The 18,080-nt window shown below is 39.1% G+C and overlaps 1 protein-coding gene and 1 long non-coding RNA gene across 5 annotated transcripts in view; one reads left to right on the forward strand and one right to left on the reverse strand.

Moving 5' to 3' along the window:
- LOC114161598 (uncharacterized) overlaps positions 1-2,047 on the forward strand; it is a 25,174-nt gene extending 23,127 nt beyond the window's left edge. The window contains exon 3 of the long non-coding RNA XR_003599056.1: positions 236-2,047. This is a non-coding gene — a long non-coding RNA (uncharacterized LOC114161598). The remainder of the gene's footprint in view (positions 1-235) is intronic.
- LOC114161596 (uncharacterized) overlaps positions 1-17,484 on the reverse strand; it is a 25,463-nt gene extending 7,979 nt beyond the window's left edge. The window contains exons 1-4 of one of the 4 annotated variants that reach the window (XM_028044962.1): positions 17,473-17,484; positions 6,207-6,334; positions 3,141-3,235; positions 2,056-2,150 (exon numbers count right to left, since the gene is read on the reverse strand). In XM_028044962.1, coding sequence (XP_027900763.1) covers positions 2,056-2,150; positions 3,141-3,235; positions 6,207-6,301 — 285 coding nt within the window. In that variant the 5' untranslated portion in view covers positions 6,302-6,334; positions 17,473-17,484. Of the gene's footprint in view, positions 1-2,055; positions 2,151-3,140; positions 3,236-3,414; positions 3,505-4,851; positions 5,581-6,206; positions 7,831-13,046; positions 13,513-17,472 lie in introns of those variants that run through there. The other 3 variants (XM_028044961.1, XM_028044959.1, XM_028044960.1) reach the window with 3 other exon arrangements.
- Positions 17,485-18,080: the final 596 nt, after the last annotated feature.

Raw genomic sequence — 18,080 nt, forward strand, 5'->3', positions numbered from 1 at the left:
CAGGTCCTTTGCTCCACATTCACTCTCCCAGTACTTACACACCTTTAAATCCTGTTACTTCCCTGTTTTTCCTGGTTCCTGTGATTTTTTTGTTCTCCTCTGGCTCCCTGTGCTCCCGTGTTTTCTTTGTCTTTATTTATCCATTAAATCTTCATCATGTACTGAACGCCTCTGCTGCTCTGCATTCGGTTCCTCTTTTACATTCTGGATCTCCAGAACCAGAGTAAGCATGGAGAAGCAGCTTTCAGCTTCTATGCACCACAAATCTGGATCAAACTTCCAGAAAAGTGCCAAACGGCCGAAACACTGAGTTTCTTCAAATCACGGCTGAAAACCTGTTTAGAGCTCCAGTTCATAACTCTATTTGCTCTGATTAACGATGACAACAATGGACCTGGATAAATGTAACGTCTTACTGGTTTCTATGGTTTTATGATCTGAACTTTGAACTTCCTTGTTGCTAAAATGTGCTACACAAGTGAAGCTGATTAAACATTAACTTTGGTGTTTGTGTGTACAGTTAAACTGGGTGCAGTGGCTTTCTTCAACTTTGCTTGTAATGCCTCTTATGTTTGTGTCGTAAACGTTGCTTTAAATTTTATTTTTTTTAGTGCGAGAGTCGCTGACGGAATATTACGGAAAATGTTGATCAAAGACAAAAAAGTGGCCAAAAAAGACCAAAAATTTCTGGACCAAATTCAAATATTTACAAGAAAAAAGTATCGTCTGACGTCAAAAAGTGGCAAATTTACAAATATTTCCTTCCCTGCCCTCAAGATTATAAGACATAAATTTATAAAGCTATGCTCTGACACCATGTTTCCTAACCACAGGCTCTCTGCTGTGCATGTTTTAGCCTGGTTCAGAGGAAAGCCTGCTCATCAGTTATCAGGTCTGCTGAAGCAGAGAAACGTGTAAAACGTGCAGCGAGCCTCGAGAGCCGGGCTGAGGAACCACGAGCTGACGGTTCAATTTACAGGAGAAAAAATCAAAGATTTCATCTCAGGTTAAGGTGGTAAATTAAGAAGATTTGAATCTGGATATTTTACAATATGGAAGTGGAAGTGCAGAGTTTTTTCCGGTAGCAGAACAATATCTCCCAAATCCCATGTGAGGCGTTAAAGCTGCAGTTTGCAACTTTTATGAAAAATATATTTTCTATGTATTTGTTAAAACTCTCACCATGTTGTTACAGATAATCTGTGAAAAGATTCATCTCCTCCCTGAGCTACTAATCCCGTCTGAAAAATGCACCAAAATCAACCAATTAGAGCTAGGTGGAGGGGCTTAGCGCTGTCAATCAACCTTATGTACGTGCTGCTACATATGCCAATGGTGGAGAAACAATTTTCAGTTACAGGAAAACTGTTTGTTCATTTTCCTTTAGAGAGAAAGTGGGGAAGGAGGGAGAAGGACGAGCAGCGCCGCACAACATTGTGATTGACAACACTAAGACCCGCCTCCTGGCTCTGGGAGAAGACAGACTGATTTTTTTCACTGATTATCTATTATTTGATTATCTGTTATCTCATAAACAGTAACGACATGGTGACAGTTTCAACAGAAATTAAAAAAAAAAATTTCATAAAAATTCCATCCTGCAGCTTTAATGCGATTCTGCAGCCGGGACAAATGGTTCTGATCCAAAGAAACAAACCCAGAAAATATTCACATGTGAATCTCCTAAATTTACCAGCTCAGTCTTGCAGGACCGTCTGTCACAAATTTCTGGTTTTTTTATTAAGTGTTTGTTTTCTATATCTGCAAAATTAATCTAGAAAATTCCAAGTTTGTTTTTTGTGCCCACATTTTTCCAGTGTGGGAACAAACCAGTTTTCCTCCACGCCTCTGTGAACTCAGCTGACAACTAATCAGCACATTTCAATCAACAACTTTAAATGCCACTTTGGCAGCAACTTTCCCACATCGAAGGAAGTGAAACTTTACGGAGCGCAGAAAGATGCCTGGTGATGCAGCTCTGCTGGGAACAGGCTGCTTCCTTCCAGGACGCATGTTTTCATGTTGCATCACAGCTTCCAGTGAATTTTCTCTTACCTTCTTGGGTTTGGTTCGATGCTCCAGAAAAGCAGACACCAGCAGCGCTTTGGAGCCACCGACTCCTATCAGATGGGCTGACTGTCCTTTGAGAACTGGAAGAGGAAAAACATCAGAACATGCTAATCAGGAAGAAGCTAAATGGAAACGTTCAGGTTAGTAGATAATAAAACAGAATCAGTGGAAGGTGTTCTCATGGGGAGCAGCGATTGGTGTTGGTTCATTCACACCAGTCCCGTTTAAAACGCTTTAATCCAACTCCAGTCCGATTTCCAGAAGGTCCGGTTCGGTTGGTGAGGTGTGAATGCTAAGCGCTAAGCTAACTCTGGTCCGCCTACAAACCTCGTTCTTGGTTCGGTTTGAATGTGAACGCCAAGAGGACCGGAAACTGCTCCAAAAGCAGGAAGTGGGCTACAGTGCAGGGCATTCTGGGTAAATACAACCAAAACAAACATGGTAGCCTAGCAACAGTGGGAGAAACGGCTCGTGGTTTTTAGCCAAAGACAAAAGAGAAATCCTCCAACCGCTAAAATCCGACACCTCCAGTTTTGTTTCCATTTGGTGAAGAAAGAAGCTCTGCTTTTTCTTCTGAGGTTTTCATGTTGTTTCCCTTAGTTTTTCTTGGCGCAGCGCCCCCACAGGCGAGGAGGGGAACAGGTTGTTCGAAGGCAGAGGTCTCCAGAGGGCCACAGAAATTTAAAGGTTTCCAAACAAACTTTTGGTGACTATTTTTTATTTGATCTGCAAAATGATAAACTAAAAATTCTATATTTTAATAAAATTAATAAAAGTGTCTGATTTTTGTAGAAAACTGATGTGCAGATCATAGTTTCTAAAATTTGAGGGTTAGATTATTTCCTGATTTAAAAAGATTTGATTTTGAAGCAAAATAAAGGTCAATGTTTGTTGTTGTTCCCTACAAAAACATGATAAAGTAAATAATATGATAAACTTTAGTAAATGGGAATCTAATTTTTTTGTACATAATATTTTTTATTCCCCTAAAACATGAAAAATCTGCATCTGTTCTTGATTTTCTCTGATCTATAATTGATTATCGCTGCAGATAAAATCCGGGGTGGGACCTGTAGTTCCTGCGGTTTGGTTCTGGACCGCGGCCGACCCGACCGACGGCTGCAAGGTGTACTTCAGAACCTGGAGCGGCAACATCCTGTCTGACCTGCAGAGCAACAAAAACAAATAATTTAATATTCCACCTTTCTGTGATCAGCCTGAAACGGAAACAGTCAGTGAGGATAAATAATTCATGCATAACGATCATTCAGACACAAAGTAGCATAAATAAGTTATTTTCTCATTGTTCCATAAAATTCATGACATTAAGTGGATAAAACAAACCTCAGCAACTGATTAAATGTTTCCTCTGTTTTTCTAAACATCAGCAAATCTGGCTGCCCGTTAATCTGGGAAGGACATAAGTCAATCATTCTGCAGAGAAAATGATTATTAACCATTAACATTAACCATTAACATTTTTCATTTTGCTTCATTTTTTCCCTCTAAAATGAAGCAAAAGCTCGTTGGAGGTGAGAAACCGTCGACTCTCCGGTTCTCCAGCTGTACCTGCAGGAGTCGGCTGGATATTTAATGGGATTTTACTCAACGTATCTGGAGGAGATTTTTACAAATGAACTTTGAAAACAAAATTTTACTAATTTAATGATAGGAGCTGAAAAAGTGATTATAAGGAGACGGGAAAACCAGGATCCTCCAGAAAATGGAGTGGATTGAAATTACTGAAGAAATTTATATAGAGGAGAGAGATTAGTTTGTAATTAATTTACATATGGATGGATTTATTAGGAATTTTAAGAAACTGTGGCAGTATTTGGCTTTGAAAGCAGGTATAATATTGGCTCAATAGGAATAAAGTAAGATTATTTCATATTTTCCTTTTGTTTCCTGCAACGTTGTCGCTTTAAATTTTTGCTTTATTTTCATCCTTCCCAATCACATTCCTGAGCGATGGATTTTTATCAGATGGTTTGTTTTATTTTCACTCTTTCAATGTATGATGTAAAAAAACAAAAAAAGAAAATCAAGTCGTGTTAGTCTCCAAATTCACTTGAAACACAGGATTTGTTTACTCATATCGCCAAAATAAAAATCATAATTCTTCTGGGATTAAAGTCAGAATTAGGAGAAAATGAAAATAAACTTCTTTTTTTTTTCTGTGGTCCAAATCACAAATCAACAAAAAGCAACATCATCCGTTCCTAAACAGCCACTAATTCATTTCTGACATTTTATGTCAATTTCATTTCATGATTTCTGTTTGTATCTGAGTTTTTCTGCTGCAGCAGTGACCATGCAGGTGATCCAAACAGCAGAACTGCAGCAAACCTCTAACAGAATGAGAACAAATCCAGATTTACAATAGGAAGAAAATGGAGTTTATTGTGTTTTTTTTATTCCCGTCCACTCAGACGCAGCTGAGGCTAAACCTGATTTCGTCCTGCTCCAGAGCTTCCACTCATTTAAGAAAAGTCAGAATTCTGAGAAAAAAGTCAAAATTTCAAGAAAAATTTCAGAATGTTAGAAAAAGTCTGAATTTTGGGCTCCATGTCCAGTAATGACCATAGAGATGATGCCAACCAACAAAACTGCAGCAGATCTATAACAGAAAGCTTGATTTTTTTCATCTTGTAGATTTTGCAGTGACTGAATCACTGATAGGAATAAAATGGATCTTCCTTTGGTTTTTATTACATTCCCGTCCCTTCAGCTGAACCCGATTTCTGTTTGCACGTCTCGTCGCTCCAGAGCTTCACCCACCTGAAGGTCTGGAGCAGCAGAGCGACACCCAGGATGAAGACGAGGCTGTAGGTCACCAACCTCAGCTTCTTCAGCGCCGGCGGCTGCAGAACGAGGCTCATGGTGGAAATAATCCGCTCAGCTCTGATCCCAGGTAGGAACTATCAGAACTTTGACTCATTAAGGCGTGGAGTCCAGATCCGCTTTCAGATCTGAACTTTTCACCTGAAGCAGAGCAGGTGAGGAAACTCACCTTGCCTTACCTGCTCAGTTAATTATTAGCAGTTATGCTAAATATCTCTTCTAATGCCTCAGTTCCACCTAATAGGTTTTTTATGGGGACATTTAACTGCCAAAATTACTTTAATGTTTCATCTTTTTTCCCCTTTTCTGCTTTTCCATGTTATATTTATTTAATGTAAATGTGGCTGTGATTGTTTGTCAAACCAAACGTTGTGTAAAGGTTCAACCCAAAGGCACGGCTGCACTGACCTGATGCTTCGTACGCATGCAGAAGAAGTCCAACGTCCAAAACTTCAAAGTCACTTTTTATGATTTACTGTTTCCAATTGGACAGGCAAGCAGAAAAGATCAAACTTTACATTGTTTCCCGTTGCTTCAGATAAAAAAACCCACAGAGCCGCCCCAGTGCATGCTGGTCCCATACCAGTCACTGACTGGTCCCACCGGTCCTCCTGTCTCACTTAGAAAGCAAATAACAAAAACAAAGAAACAAAAATAAATAAAGCAATTATTAACCTACAAATAAACTCGGAGTAAATCCAAAAATAATACATTTTAATAAAATAAAAAATAGCTCCAACAATAAAGCTAAACAGTTAAATATAAAGGGAACTCTGTTCTTATGGAGGACTAATCCTGCCAAAATCAGCCAGAAATATAGAAATAAACAAATAGCTTGTTAAAGTAATCAATGAGCCAAATGTTGTATCCAAAGAAAACAAAAAAAAATGTTTTTGATTATATTTTATGGCATAAATATCAGTTTATAAATTTTATTAATGTAACATGATCACATGATCGACAGCAAGAAGAGATAAAAATATGTACCAACTGTAGAAATAATATATAATAATAATAAATAATAATAATAATATATGACATATAAATTGTTTTACCATTTTTAAATAGCATTTAGTATGTATTTTTCAATCATTTTTGTCATGTTAGTTTTTGCTCTTGGGGGCCCCCTGGTGGTCTGGAGGCCCTAAGCAGGCGCTTAACTCGCACATGCCTTGGGCCGGCCCTGGCTGTAGTACTGTCTGCAGTGACAGGGCTGCCCAGTCCAGCAGCAGAGATCACCGGTGAGCGGTGGAGCTTTGGGCTGGAAGCTTCTTTGCTTCGTTTCCACCCACCTGAAGACGAGGAGCAGCAGAATGAGGCAGAGGACGATGAAGGTCATGCTGGGCGGCGGCCTCCTCAGCGGCAGCGGGTCCAGAACTTCAGTCATGGCGGTTCCACAACTGATCCCAGCTCACACAGACTCCTGCTGCCTTCTGGTTCTGGGTGCCGGTGGTTTGGGCTGCTGGTTCCCAGTGGGCGTGGCTGGATCGTCAACACATTGGGATCACCTGGTTCCAGTGTTCCCAATATCAAAAACTCGCTGGACTCTGGGTCAGACAGGGAAGCAGCTGGTTGTTTGCTAATTATTTGCTGCTGTTGTTGAACAAACCCAATCAGCTCCTTACACTGTAAAAACATAAAATCTTACCAGGATTTTTATCTGGTTAAATATTGTAGTTCAGCTAAAATGAGACAAAACTAACAAGTAATTTTTCAGCAAGATATAGGGACTTGTTTCAATTCAACAATCCTTGAATATTGATCAAAAGTATTATTGATAACGTGTGTCAAACTAAAGGCCCAGGGGCCAAATCTGGACCCCTGGAGTTTTTTAGGTGCCGTTTTGGCCTCCAATAAATAAATCTCTCCAGTGTTTCACACAAAATCAAAAACTGCCCACATTTTTCTGCTATTACTGCAAATTTTTCTCAAATGTTGTTCAGAAACGTTGGGTTTCAGTGACGGCTGATTAATGTTGAGTTTTAGTTTGTGATCAATATGGAGAGAAATAAAAAAATCACATCTAACAAATTTGAATAATTTGTTTTCTAAATATAACATCAAAATGGAAACAAAGATGTAAGTTTCTGTGTGACTTTGGGAAACTTTTATTAAAGTCCTGAATGTTTTTATTTTCGGATTAAACTGGAAGGAACCGGTTTACTCTGCACTGAACAGAAACGGAAACAAACCGGATTGGTTGAATCTTTTCCAGTGTTGAGTTGTGTTTTTACTCTGAATGCCCAGATTTAATAATTTAGCTTTTATTCACATTCTTTACTTTAAAAATCAAATCTTTACAAACAATCAGCTGAGAAAAACAGAAGTTTAAAAATAAGTTATCAGATGTTCCAGAGCTTTTGACATTTTCACAAGAAAAATACAAGAGTTAGAAAAGTAAATATACTGTAAACTGAACATAATGTGCTTTATGCATTGCTTTGAGAAAATAAAATAAAATGTAAACATGTTGCTCTTTTTTATAACTATTCCTTTACATTGATGCAATTTGTTAACTGATTTGAACCTAATTAAATAAATTCATTATAAGAGTAAAACACAGTGGCAAATTGTCCAGATCCTCAGTGAAACCTTAAAAGTGTGATCATCGTGGGAAGGCAGCGGGTCAACATGTTGCCTCAGGCAGCGGGTCAACATGTTGCCTCAGGCAGCGGGTCAACATGTTGCCTCAGGCAGCGGGTCAACATGTTGCCTCAGGCAGCGGGTCAACATGTTGCCTCAGGCAGCGGGTCAACATGTTGCCTCAGGCAGCGGGTCAACATGTTGCCTCAGGCAGCGGGTCAACATGTTGCCTCAGGCAGCAGGTCGTTGTCTCTCAGAGCCACGTTGACGGCAGAAACCAGGCGGCTGTCGTAAATCAGTTGCTCGGTCTTCAGCTCCGTTTGTCCCCGAGGCCTGCAGCACAAAATACAAACAGTTACCGCCTTGCTGCTCTCTGATTGATTTAATAAAAGCTTCTTCTGCTGCATTACAAAGGGATTTATTAAAAACAGATTTTAATTTTTACACAATTTTAGTCAGATTTTCACTGGAGGACTGCATTTCCCAGGATCCTTTGCAATATAAAAAATGAGAGAAGGAACTCTAGTTCATCTCACAGCAATAAAAAAGGGAAACGTGTCAGAAGGTCAGAAGCCATTTTTTGTTGTCATTTCCTGTTGTACACCATCTTATTTAAAGTCTGGAGCAGGATTGATTATTTTACTGATCAATTATTCTGTTCATTACTCAGACAAGTAATTGAAAAAATGGCCCCTTCAGCTTTTTGTACAACTTTAAAAATACATTCAAGAAATGCAAATAAATAAATAATTCAATTCCTTTTTAATGTAAGAAAATGAACATTTTATTGCCTGGAAGGCAATAAAACAATATTTCTTTAGTGAATTAATGATAATTTGTAACAAAAGATAAATAAATGAGCCTAATGGGAGGGATCTTTGAATAATTTGAAACTGCAACTTGAGGAGTTCAGAAAATGTTTTTTTGTATTAAATGTTTATGTTTTTCTTACAGTTTTGGCTCTGAATGTTTTTGTTCTGTCAGCAAAACCGTTTCTGTCCAGCAGAGGGAGCTGTGCCATTCCTGCTGGTCTGGGACTTCAAACGGTCTTAAATAACATAAATTAAAAACTTTAATTTCTGATCTGACTGTTGTTCTTTCAGCTAACGGCCTTTTTAGGGTCTCAGTTCTCCAGGTAACGATTAATCGACAAAATACGTTGATTATTTCAATAATCAATTAATCACGATTAACTGTTTCAGCATTATCTAAACCAGGGGTCACCAACACGGGGCCCGCGGACCCCCGGTGCGCTGCTTTAGTGGTTTAGGTTTGTGCTGCTTTGGAGCGACGCCACATGATGCGTTGCAGCGGTGGTTCTGCTCCTGCAGGTCAGGTGCAGTGATAGTTTTGTACCTTCTGATCTGTCGGACCTTTTTTTTTCGACATCTGCAGGTGTCAGCCAGCTGGTGACCCGTCAGAACAGCTGGTGACCCGTCAGAACAGCTGGTGACCCGTCAGCCAGCTGGTGACCCGTCAGAACAGCTGGTGACCCGTCAGAACAGCTGGTGACCCGTCAGAACAGCTGGTGACCCGTCAGCCAGCTGGTGACCCGTCAGCCAGCTGGTGACCCGTCAGAACAGCTGGTGACCCGTCAGCTGTTCAGTTTGTGAAACCACAAAAAAAGCTAATAAACCGGCGACCCACCAGAACTGCGCACTGTAAAAAGCTCAGGTGGGATCTTAGAACTACGAGGTTCAAACTCCACTCATCATTTTTAGCTCACAGAAAAAGCAAACTGACCAATCAGATTTAGGCTTTGGCGTGACCTTTGAACCCCGCACTCACACTGATGTTTGCTACATACAAGATGTTTTGGCACAAAATAACTTTTTCTTCTCCACAATTTTGTTAATAGTAAAGAGGGTTGGATAATAAAAAATACAATAACTTTTCTTTTTGTATTTAAAGGAAAACCTCAGTGCCTCCAGCTGCAGCTGCAACAATCCAGACTCTCAGTGACTTGTGGGAAATTTAGAATCACACAGAAAATCTCCAAAAGGGAATCAAACTTAAAACTCTGAACTAAGAACTTCTGATCACATAATAGCAATTAACCATATCTGCATGGTAAATTATTACTGATAACTACTGTCAGTAGTAAAACATGAATATGATCAGGCAGCATGTAATCATATATACATATATGTATTATTGTTATAAAGGCTGAGCCAAGAAAATGTATGTCTGCATCAAACAAGTTTCCCTTGGTGTTGCTCTGGACCAGTGAAGCAGCTCCCAGTCTCAGACAGGTTGGTGACCTCTGACCTAAACTATTTACAGAATGAATCATTTTGGTCATTCTAACACAGAGGTCAGAATGAGTGATGCTGATATTTAGTTTTTAGACGGGAATTTAAAAAACTCAGCTGATTGTTCCAGTTCTGTGACTTTGTAACCAGAAAAATATAGAAAACAGAGAAAAATAAAGTTAAGCTGGAGAAAAGTGGAGGTTATGCATCACTGGAGAGCAGTAAGAGAAAGTAGTAAGGATGAGAATATCTGTACAGCTGGAAGGATAAAAACTTATGGCGTACCAGATTTGGCCCCCGAGCCTCCAGTTTGACACGTTGAACTAACATCTTCAATGACTGAAGAAACTTGAATGTTGTGACATTTAATTTGCTTTGGGATAAGTAAAGTATTTTTTTTAATCAAATCATTTTGTGCTACCATGTTGGGATGTGAATAAATGTATTTTAAACTGAATATTAAATTTGAAACTCATAGATTTTTTTCTGTAACACTTGCTAGTGTGATACATGTCAGTAAAGGTTCCTCATCTGTAAATGTATTTCTGAAGAGTGTGGCAGGGACTAAACAGGCCTGGGTGAGGATACTCATATGAATCTTTCAGTTTTCCCTAAAGTTGAACGTTTTTTACAGTGCACAACCAGGCTGCAAGAGTTGCTCCAACTTGGGAAATTGTTGGTTTTTTACCTTTGAAATTATCCACTACTTTTGTCTCTGACTTTGTTTTCCCTCCATCCATTATTTTACACACTTGAGTTTGTTCACTAACAAAATATAATACACCTGCAGTTGTTGAATTTTCCATCATTAAACTTATAAAGGATCAATGTAAACCATCAGTCTGTATTAAAATAGTTAACACAATTCATATTATTTATTTAGATTTGATGTTTTGATGTTTGCCCTTGGATTTCTATCGATTTATTGAACGATGGTTTGTGTAAATATTTATTAAACTGAATGGCCTTTTAGGTTTCATATAGTTTTTTTCTTTTTGTGTTTGTTGCACAAATCCAAATATATGCTGGCTACCAATCAACAATTCAATCAGTGAATTTGGGTTTTTTCTTAAATACTCCGTCTCACCGAGATTTACTTACATCTTCTGACATCTAACCCAACTTATAATAACTTATATCAACATTGACTCAGTTTGCTATTGGTACACTTTACCTAAAAATAAAAATTAAACATACTCACTACACAACTATGCTCCAAGATTTACTCACAACATGATTAATTGTTTTGTTACCTTTAAAATGATCTGCAGTTTTTGTTCCTTGGTCCTAATGATGCTGTTCACTAATGTTCACTAACAGACAGTAAACCTCTTGTAATTGATCAGCTTATAAATGATCAATGTGAAGCATCAATATGAGTTAAAGAAGATCATATCAGTCAGATTAAGTAAAATATCATCAAACTCAAAGCAATCAAAATTATATTTCTCTGAAAGGTCATTTCTCCTTTTCAGGGAGTTTAGACTGTATGAAAGGAATCATTGAAATATACTATGAAATATTTAATCTGCAGAATCCCCATAATAAAACCTCAATTGTGAATTCAATGATTATTTTGCATCTAGACACAAAAGAATCAACCGTTAATTATTAATCATAATGAATAACAAGATCAGATCAAACCAGAAACTTGACGACCTGAAGGAATTTCTCACGTTGGATAACGAACCGTCTGATTTTCTTTAGCCACTAAATTTAACTTTACCAAAGTTTTGCCGTAAAGCAAACAGGTTCTGAGTTTGAAGCGGATCAGACGCCTTCAGCCGTCTGCTGAACCTGGACTCCGGCCTTCCTCACTGTAAAATAAAACCTTAGACTTAAAAACAAAAAGTTAAAGATCACTTAATTATCATCGACTTGCTGTTTGTACTCATCTTAAACAAGAGGAAGGAACGTTTGGATTAAAAAATGCTTTATAAGTTAATCTATTGAAGTTGAGTCCATGAAACAACTAAATAAAAAGTGAACTATTGGAAAGTAGTGAAGATTTTAGGTGGTAAAAATTTAACATCTTAACAAACCCAGACACTTTCTGCTCAAGCAAACCAAAAGGTTTTGAACAGAACAACCATGTCAAATAATGAGACCATGAATTTTTAATCTAGGTAGCAAATATATTTGCTACATAAAAATAAAAGAAGTTTTGTGGAGAATAATATTTTGGATGAGTTTAAGAATATTGTTTGCAAAAATCACAAGGTGTAACTACACTTGTCTTTTATATGTTGCAGTAATTGGTTTGCATAAATTAAAGTAAATACGACCCATTTTCCTGCTCCACATACTTAGCTAGTAATTTGCCAGTTAGCTTCCCAGTTTGAACTTCTGGGCAATGTCTTGATTCAGTCAAATCTTCTCTCCTGTATCTCCTGAACTCTGATATTCTCCTACATCCTCTCTAAATGTTTTGCTTGCTGGTCTTCATCATGCTCTGAATGCAGTATCTGGTTTCTCTTACTTTAACCTGCCCAACTTGCACCTGATTCCCTCCCAGTGAGGCTTCACAAAGCAAACTGGTTGTCAAACTGTTGATCTGTGGCTGTTTCAGAAGATGAGGAGACATGGTGACTGAGGTTTAGACTCCAGTAGCTCATGCAGCTTTTTACTCAATGGCAGTCCTAAAAGTACATACCTTTAAAATATGAATAAATACGTACAATTCCATAATTATTTGATCCTGCGGTTATAGAAGTTTGGTGATAAAGCAATTCAGGGATTGTGGTTTCTTAATGTAAGTGTTTCTGCTACTGGACAAGCAACAGGGTTAAAAGAGGATTTAGAAAGAAAAGTACAAAGATGATAGTTGTATTTACTGAGAGTAAAGCTGTGACCAGTTATCAGGACAGAATGAGACCTGTAAACCTGACGGGTCCATATGACCAAAGAGGGAACCGGTCATCTGCTCCAACAATTTATTAACCTTTAGGAAATATTTTTGGACACAAGGAGCAGAAACATCACAACATCGGATTTATTTTTCATCCTTATATTAGTGATTTAAAACTATTTTTAATTTTTGATACCATGCTGTAAACTGCAAAGTTGTGCATGAATTTAAAAACCAATTTTTTTCAAACTATTTAAAACTATTCATTGTTCAGTGTTACCTCAGTTTAAATTCTACAGGCATAACCGAAATCATGAAACTATTTCCTAAGTCTTAAGTGAAAATATGATGCCACTTCTTTTTGCAAACATGTTTGTTGATTTTTTTCCAGCTAACTCCTCCTTTCTAACATCCGCAAACCAAAGTAAACTACCGGCTCAGACACCAACCTCGCTGCCGTTCTGATGCTCTTCCATCCCGGCGAGCTGTCCCCGCTTCAAGCCGCCTTTCGACTCCGTTAACTGGAAGAAAACTGGGAGACGAACCGGTTTACTGGGAGAAACAGCCGAGTCTGGTCCAGACTTCCTGACAGCTGAGAGGAGGCGCTGCTGCCACCTGCTGGTGACTCCGAGGAACAACAACAACAACTTTTCAAATAAATGTTATTTTTCTATCAGCAGTAAAAATGGAATAAAACATGAAGTTTCATTCCATTAAAAAATACTTTCCATAAATAATTATCTCTAAATTAGCTGTTTGTTATTTATTTACCCAACATGTTTCTGTAATTTCTTTCTTTTTTTCACTTTGTGCTTTAATAATTTCTACATGTACAGAAAATCATAAAGATGCAGAAACACAATCTGATTGTATAATAAAATGAAAAAGGAAGAAAAGAAAAGTGTAATATTGCATATTTTAACATTACAATAAAATTAATCTAAAAAACTAATAGTGAAAATATTTTTAAATCCAACCAAATTAACTGTAATATATCAATTATTTGAAATCCTGGGGAATAAGATATGTAAAATAAAATGAAATTGAATTTAACAAAAATATTAAATCTTGAATAAATTAAAGCCTATAAATAATGTAAGAAAAAATCCAATAAACCAAAAGTAAACTAAGCTACATTGTATTTTTTAAAAATTTATTTAATTCAAATATTTTGTGAAATAAAATAATCTGTATAATTGAATACTTTAATTACTCGACTCTAATCTGTGAACAGATTTGTGATATTTTCTTATTTTCCATCAACTATTTTACTGAAAACTGTTTAAAGTCTGGTTGTGTTTAAAATACATTTTTTTAGTTTTCATCTCTTCCTCCATGTCTTTAACATCCAGGTTTTATTTTCAATAAACCAATAAAGCAGGAAAGTGTTGATGTTCAGGAAAAACAAACATTCAGCTTCATATCAAAACCTTTTACTGTCAATAAAACATCTGATATAGAAAAATAGACGTTTTTCAAAAGAGTGAGCTGACTGATGATGTCATCAGCCTCTGTGACATCATCAGTCACAGAGGCTGATGACATCATCAGTCACAGAGGCTCTATTTGACTGGCAGACAGAACTTCTCCTTCACTCTGCATCTCAAATCGGTTGGATCAGGTCGGCATCGTGAAGAATCGCTTCGTACGATTAGGACAACTTCGAAAGAGAAACAAATTCTCAGGAATTTCTAGTATTTCTAACGATCCGTTCAGAAATACTACATCATGTTCTTCCACGTTGGTTTCGGACTTGGATATATAATTACTACTGCAGTGAAGAAGTTCAGCAGTTGGTACGCTGCTGATGCTGATTTAGAGGAGAACAGCAGTAAAATGGAAACACCAGAAGACTGCTTGGCTTTCACTGTTCCCCAACAGAGAAGCAACCTGGATGGAAATGTTAGCTCAAAGGATGAGAACGCAGAACCTCAATCCTCTGCTGATGTTCATACAGTCAGGACATCTGATAAACCCGAGAGTTCGATCCAATCAAGCTGCAACGATGGACGAACCGTTGAAACCGTTGAACATGTGTTGACCATCGCCAGTGGTTCTGCTGACTCTTCTGTTGAAGAGCATAATATGAGTAAGAGCAGCGAACCGATCCCTTCCACCTATGGGAATAGAAATGGATGTTCTGGATTTGAAGAACATCCTGAAGATGAAGTTTGTGCTAAAGAAATTAACACAACGAAGAACAAACATGGCACTGCAGACAGCAGCTGCAACGTGGGAACGACGGGAGATTTAATGGAAACCAGTAACTGTGAAGCAGCGAGTGTTTTGGTCAGCTCAGATCTGGCTGAGGAACATTTGGCAGATCGTTGCTACCAAGACGAGTTTTCCAACTCGTTCGACAACAGCTGGATGAATGCCGCCATCCACAGCATCCTGAACCTCAGGGAAGCCAGAAAGTTTGTGGATGAGGATCCTGAGAAGATCTCTGGAGCTTTTTCAGCAACTCCATCATGCGCCAGTTTTCTCCATACAGACATGGAAAATTTAGGGAAACTTTTTACCCCAGAGGAAATCAAAGCAGTTCTGACTGAGATTGGTGAGAATGAACCAAATATGGGCTCAGGAAACAGGAACAAGTTAAAAGACTTTCTGAGGGTTATGTTAGACCGGTTGAACCAGAGAGGGATTGAAACCATGTGCATTTTATACAGTAATAACAGCTGTGAAGAAAGTGCTGAAATGTTAGCCATCTTGGATTTTGGTCCCATCATCACCCTGCCGGTCACAAATCCTGTGGACACCACCGCTTCTCTCCTGAACAACTGGATTTATTTGGCTTCCGGAAAGGATTGTTCTCTCTCCTCATCCAGCTCAGCGACAAACGTCTTCCTCCATGACACTGACGTGATAACCTTGCATCTGCCACGGTTCGGTTGTTCGGTGGACTCACCACACACCGTGATTCCTAGTACAACCATTAGCATCCCCATAAAAACTGGAACTCAGTTGTACCGTCTATCATCAGTGATTTGTCTGGACACCCTGAGTTCTCAGGCTGATGGCTACTACACCTATCTGGTGTATGAAGACCTGCTGCTTAAGGCTGAAAATGACAAGGTCACAACCCCAGAAATAGACAGTGTGTTCAACATTTGGCAGAATGGGTTCATGTACATGTACGAGAAGTTTTCAGAAGGTGAGGACGGACTCAGAGATGAGCTCACAGGTAGCTCTCAGGAGAGGAGCTGCGGCCCTGAAAACGCAGCTGATATGTCGACGATGAATGGATACTGTGGTGGGTCAACACCTTCGAGCCAACCAGACAATCTGATGGAAGAAAACTCCACAGAGAGCAGTGACAGCACCAGCGCTGAAGCTGAAGACACAGTCAGGAAGCCGAGTCCCCATGCACTGAACCAGGAACATCCAACAAACAGTGATCTTGCTCCAGTCATTCACGTTTGCCAGAATTTCAGATACAGATTGGCAAATGTCACGATGCACAGCATTATGAACCTGAAAGTCATCAAAAAGTACCTGGCTCAGGATGGCCAGCAGGCCTGTGGAGAGTCATCAGGACATCCATCAGGTGCCTCCAGGGACAATCCAGAGCAAGAAGATCTCCCAACCAGCCAAAAGTCATGCAGTGTTCGGCAGTTTGACATCACAAAGTGCATGAAGTTTGTGAGGAGAGAGAGTGAACTTTTAGAGTTGAACAGACCAAGTCAGAGGGTTGGGATATTATTTTTAGTGAATGTTGCTTTGACTTTTTTTAAAATGAATGCTGTCAAAACAACCTGCAAAATACTGCAGCTTATGACTTGTTTCGACTGTGAGATGACTGGACCGGTCTTGACAAAGTTAGGTGACCTGATTAAGCTGAAAAACGCAAGACCAAATGACACCACGGCATCTCTGTTTGAACGCCATCTTCAGGAAGCGAGTTCTCTGAAGAAATGCTGCAGCTCTTGTACAATAGAGAACATCTGCATCCTCGACACAACAGATGTGATCAGCATGTTCCTGCATCGACAGCTCAGTGACGGCGGACTGCTTGTGACTCCCAGTGCAACCATTGAAGTCTCTTTAGTAATGGGAAGCCAATTGTTCTGTCTATCCTCGGTCATCTGCTGTGAAATCCAAAATTCCCAGACGTACAATTTTTATACATATGTGATATGTGGACAAGAAGTGTATAAAATTGAAGATGAATTGGTAACCAAAGCAGATGAGGGCTGCGTAGAAGACATGAAGAGAAGAGGATTCATCTACTTCTACGAGAAGTACGCAGGAGGAGAGGACAAATTTAGCTTTCAGGAAAGCAATTACAACTGTGGAATCGTACCAACTGTGGTGAACTATAGAAACGAAAGCGAATATTATCTGCTGTCTGAAGACACAACAGACGATGAAATGAGCAAATATGATCAGGAAATTTACGGCGAATTTAGCATTGGAAGTATCAATTTGGAAAAGTCAGAGTCAGTCAAGAAGGACCAAGAACATCATCACCAAAGTGTAGAAGATTTTCTTGATTGTCTTATTGGTCTGTGCATGATTCATTTCTTATTACGGCTGTTTTGTTTTCTTTTGTTTCCTTTATTTACTTTTACTGCACACTTTGCCTTTTCTTTCAGTCATTATGATTGGGCGGCCTCTGCTTGGGTCATCGTTTTCTTTATTTCACTGTTCATACCAGTATCACCAGAAGAAATCCCAATCCTGACAGTACTCCCCCCTCAAGGGCGGACACCAGACGCCCGAACATGTCCAAAAAGATCAACACAACAAAGTGTGGAGGCACAGGACGGGTTCACCTCGGGGGAGGTCCGGCGGGCGACGACGGCGCAGAGGCGACAAAGGAGCTCTGGGGCCACTGGGAGGCGACGGGGGAGGCACTAGGGGGGCGGAGACTCGGGAGAGCACTGGAACCACTGGGGGGAGGAGACTCGGAGGGAGCACTAGGAGACTACAACTGTAGGCTATTTGGTCTACACTTCAGGTGTATTTAATAATTATCTAAGGTTCCAGACTGATTTAAAGTTAATTATAAAAGTTGCTGGATGAAGTTTATTAAACCTTCCAGACAAGAGAGGAAGGAAATTCCTCCTCAAAGTAAAAATCTGTAAAAAAAAAAAAAAAAAAATCAATATTTGATTGTAGCTGCATGATATAAATGCTTAATAAATTAGAAAATCAGAGGGAAGTTAATATACACTGCCTGGCCAAAAAAAAAGTCGCCACCAAAAAATGGTCACACTCTCTAATATTCTGTTGGACTGCCTTTAGCTGTGATTACAGCCTGCATTCGCTGTGGCATTGTTTCAATAAGCTTCTGCAGGGTCACAAGATTTATTTCCATCCAGTGTTGCGTTAATCTTTCACCAAGATCTTGTATTGATGATGGGAGAGTCTGACCACTGCGCAAAGCCTTCTCCAGCACATCCCAAAGATTCTCAATGGGGTTAAGGTCTGGACTCTGTGGTGGCCAATCCATGTGTGAAAAAGATGTCTCATGCTCC

Source organism: Xiphophorus couchianus, chromosome 18, assembly GCF_001444195.1.
Source record: "Xiphophorus couchianus chromosome 18, X_couchianus-1.0, whole genome shotgun sequence".
NCBI classification, from domain to species: Eukaryota; Metazoa; Chordata; class Actinopteri; order Cyprinodontiformes; family Poeciliidae; genus Xiphophorus; species Xiphophorus couchianus.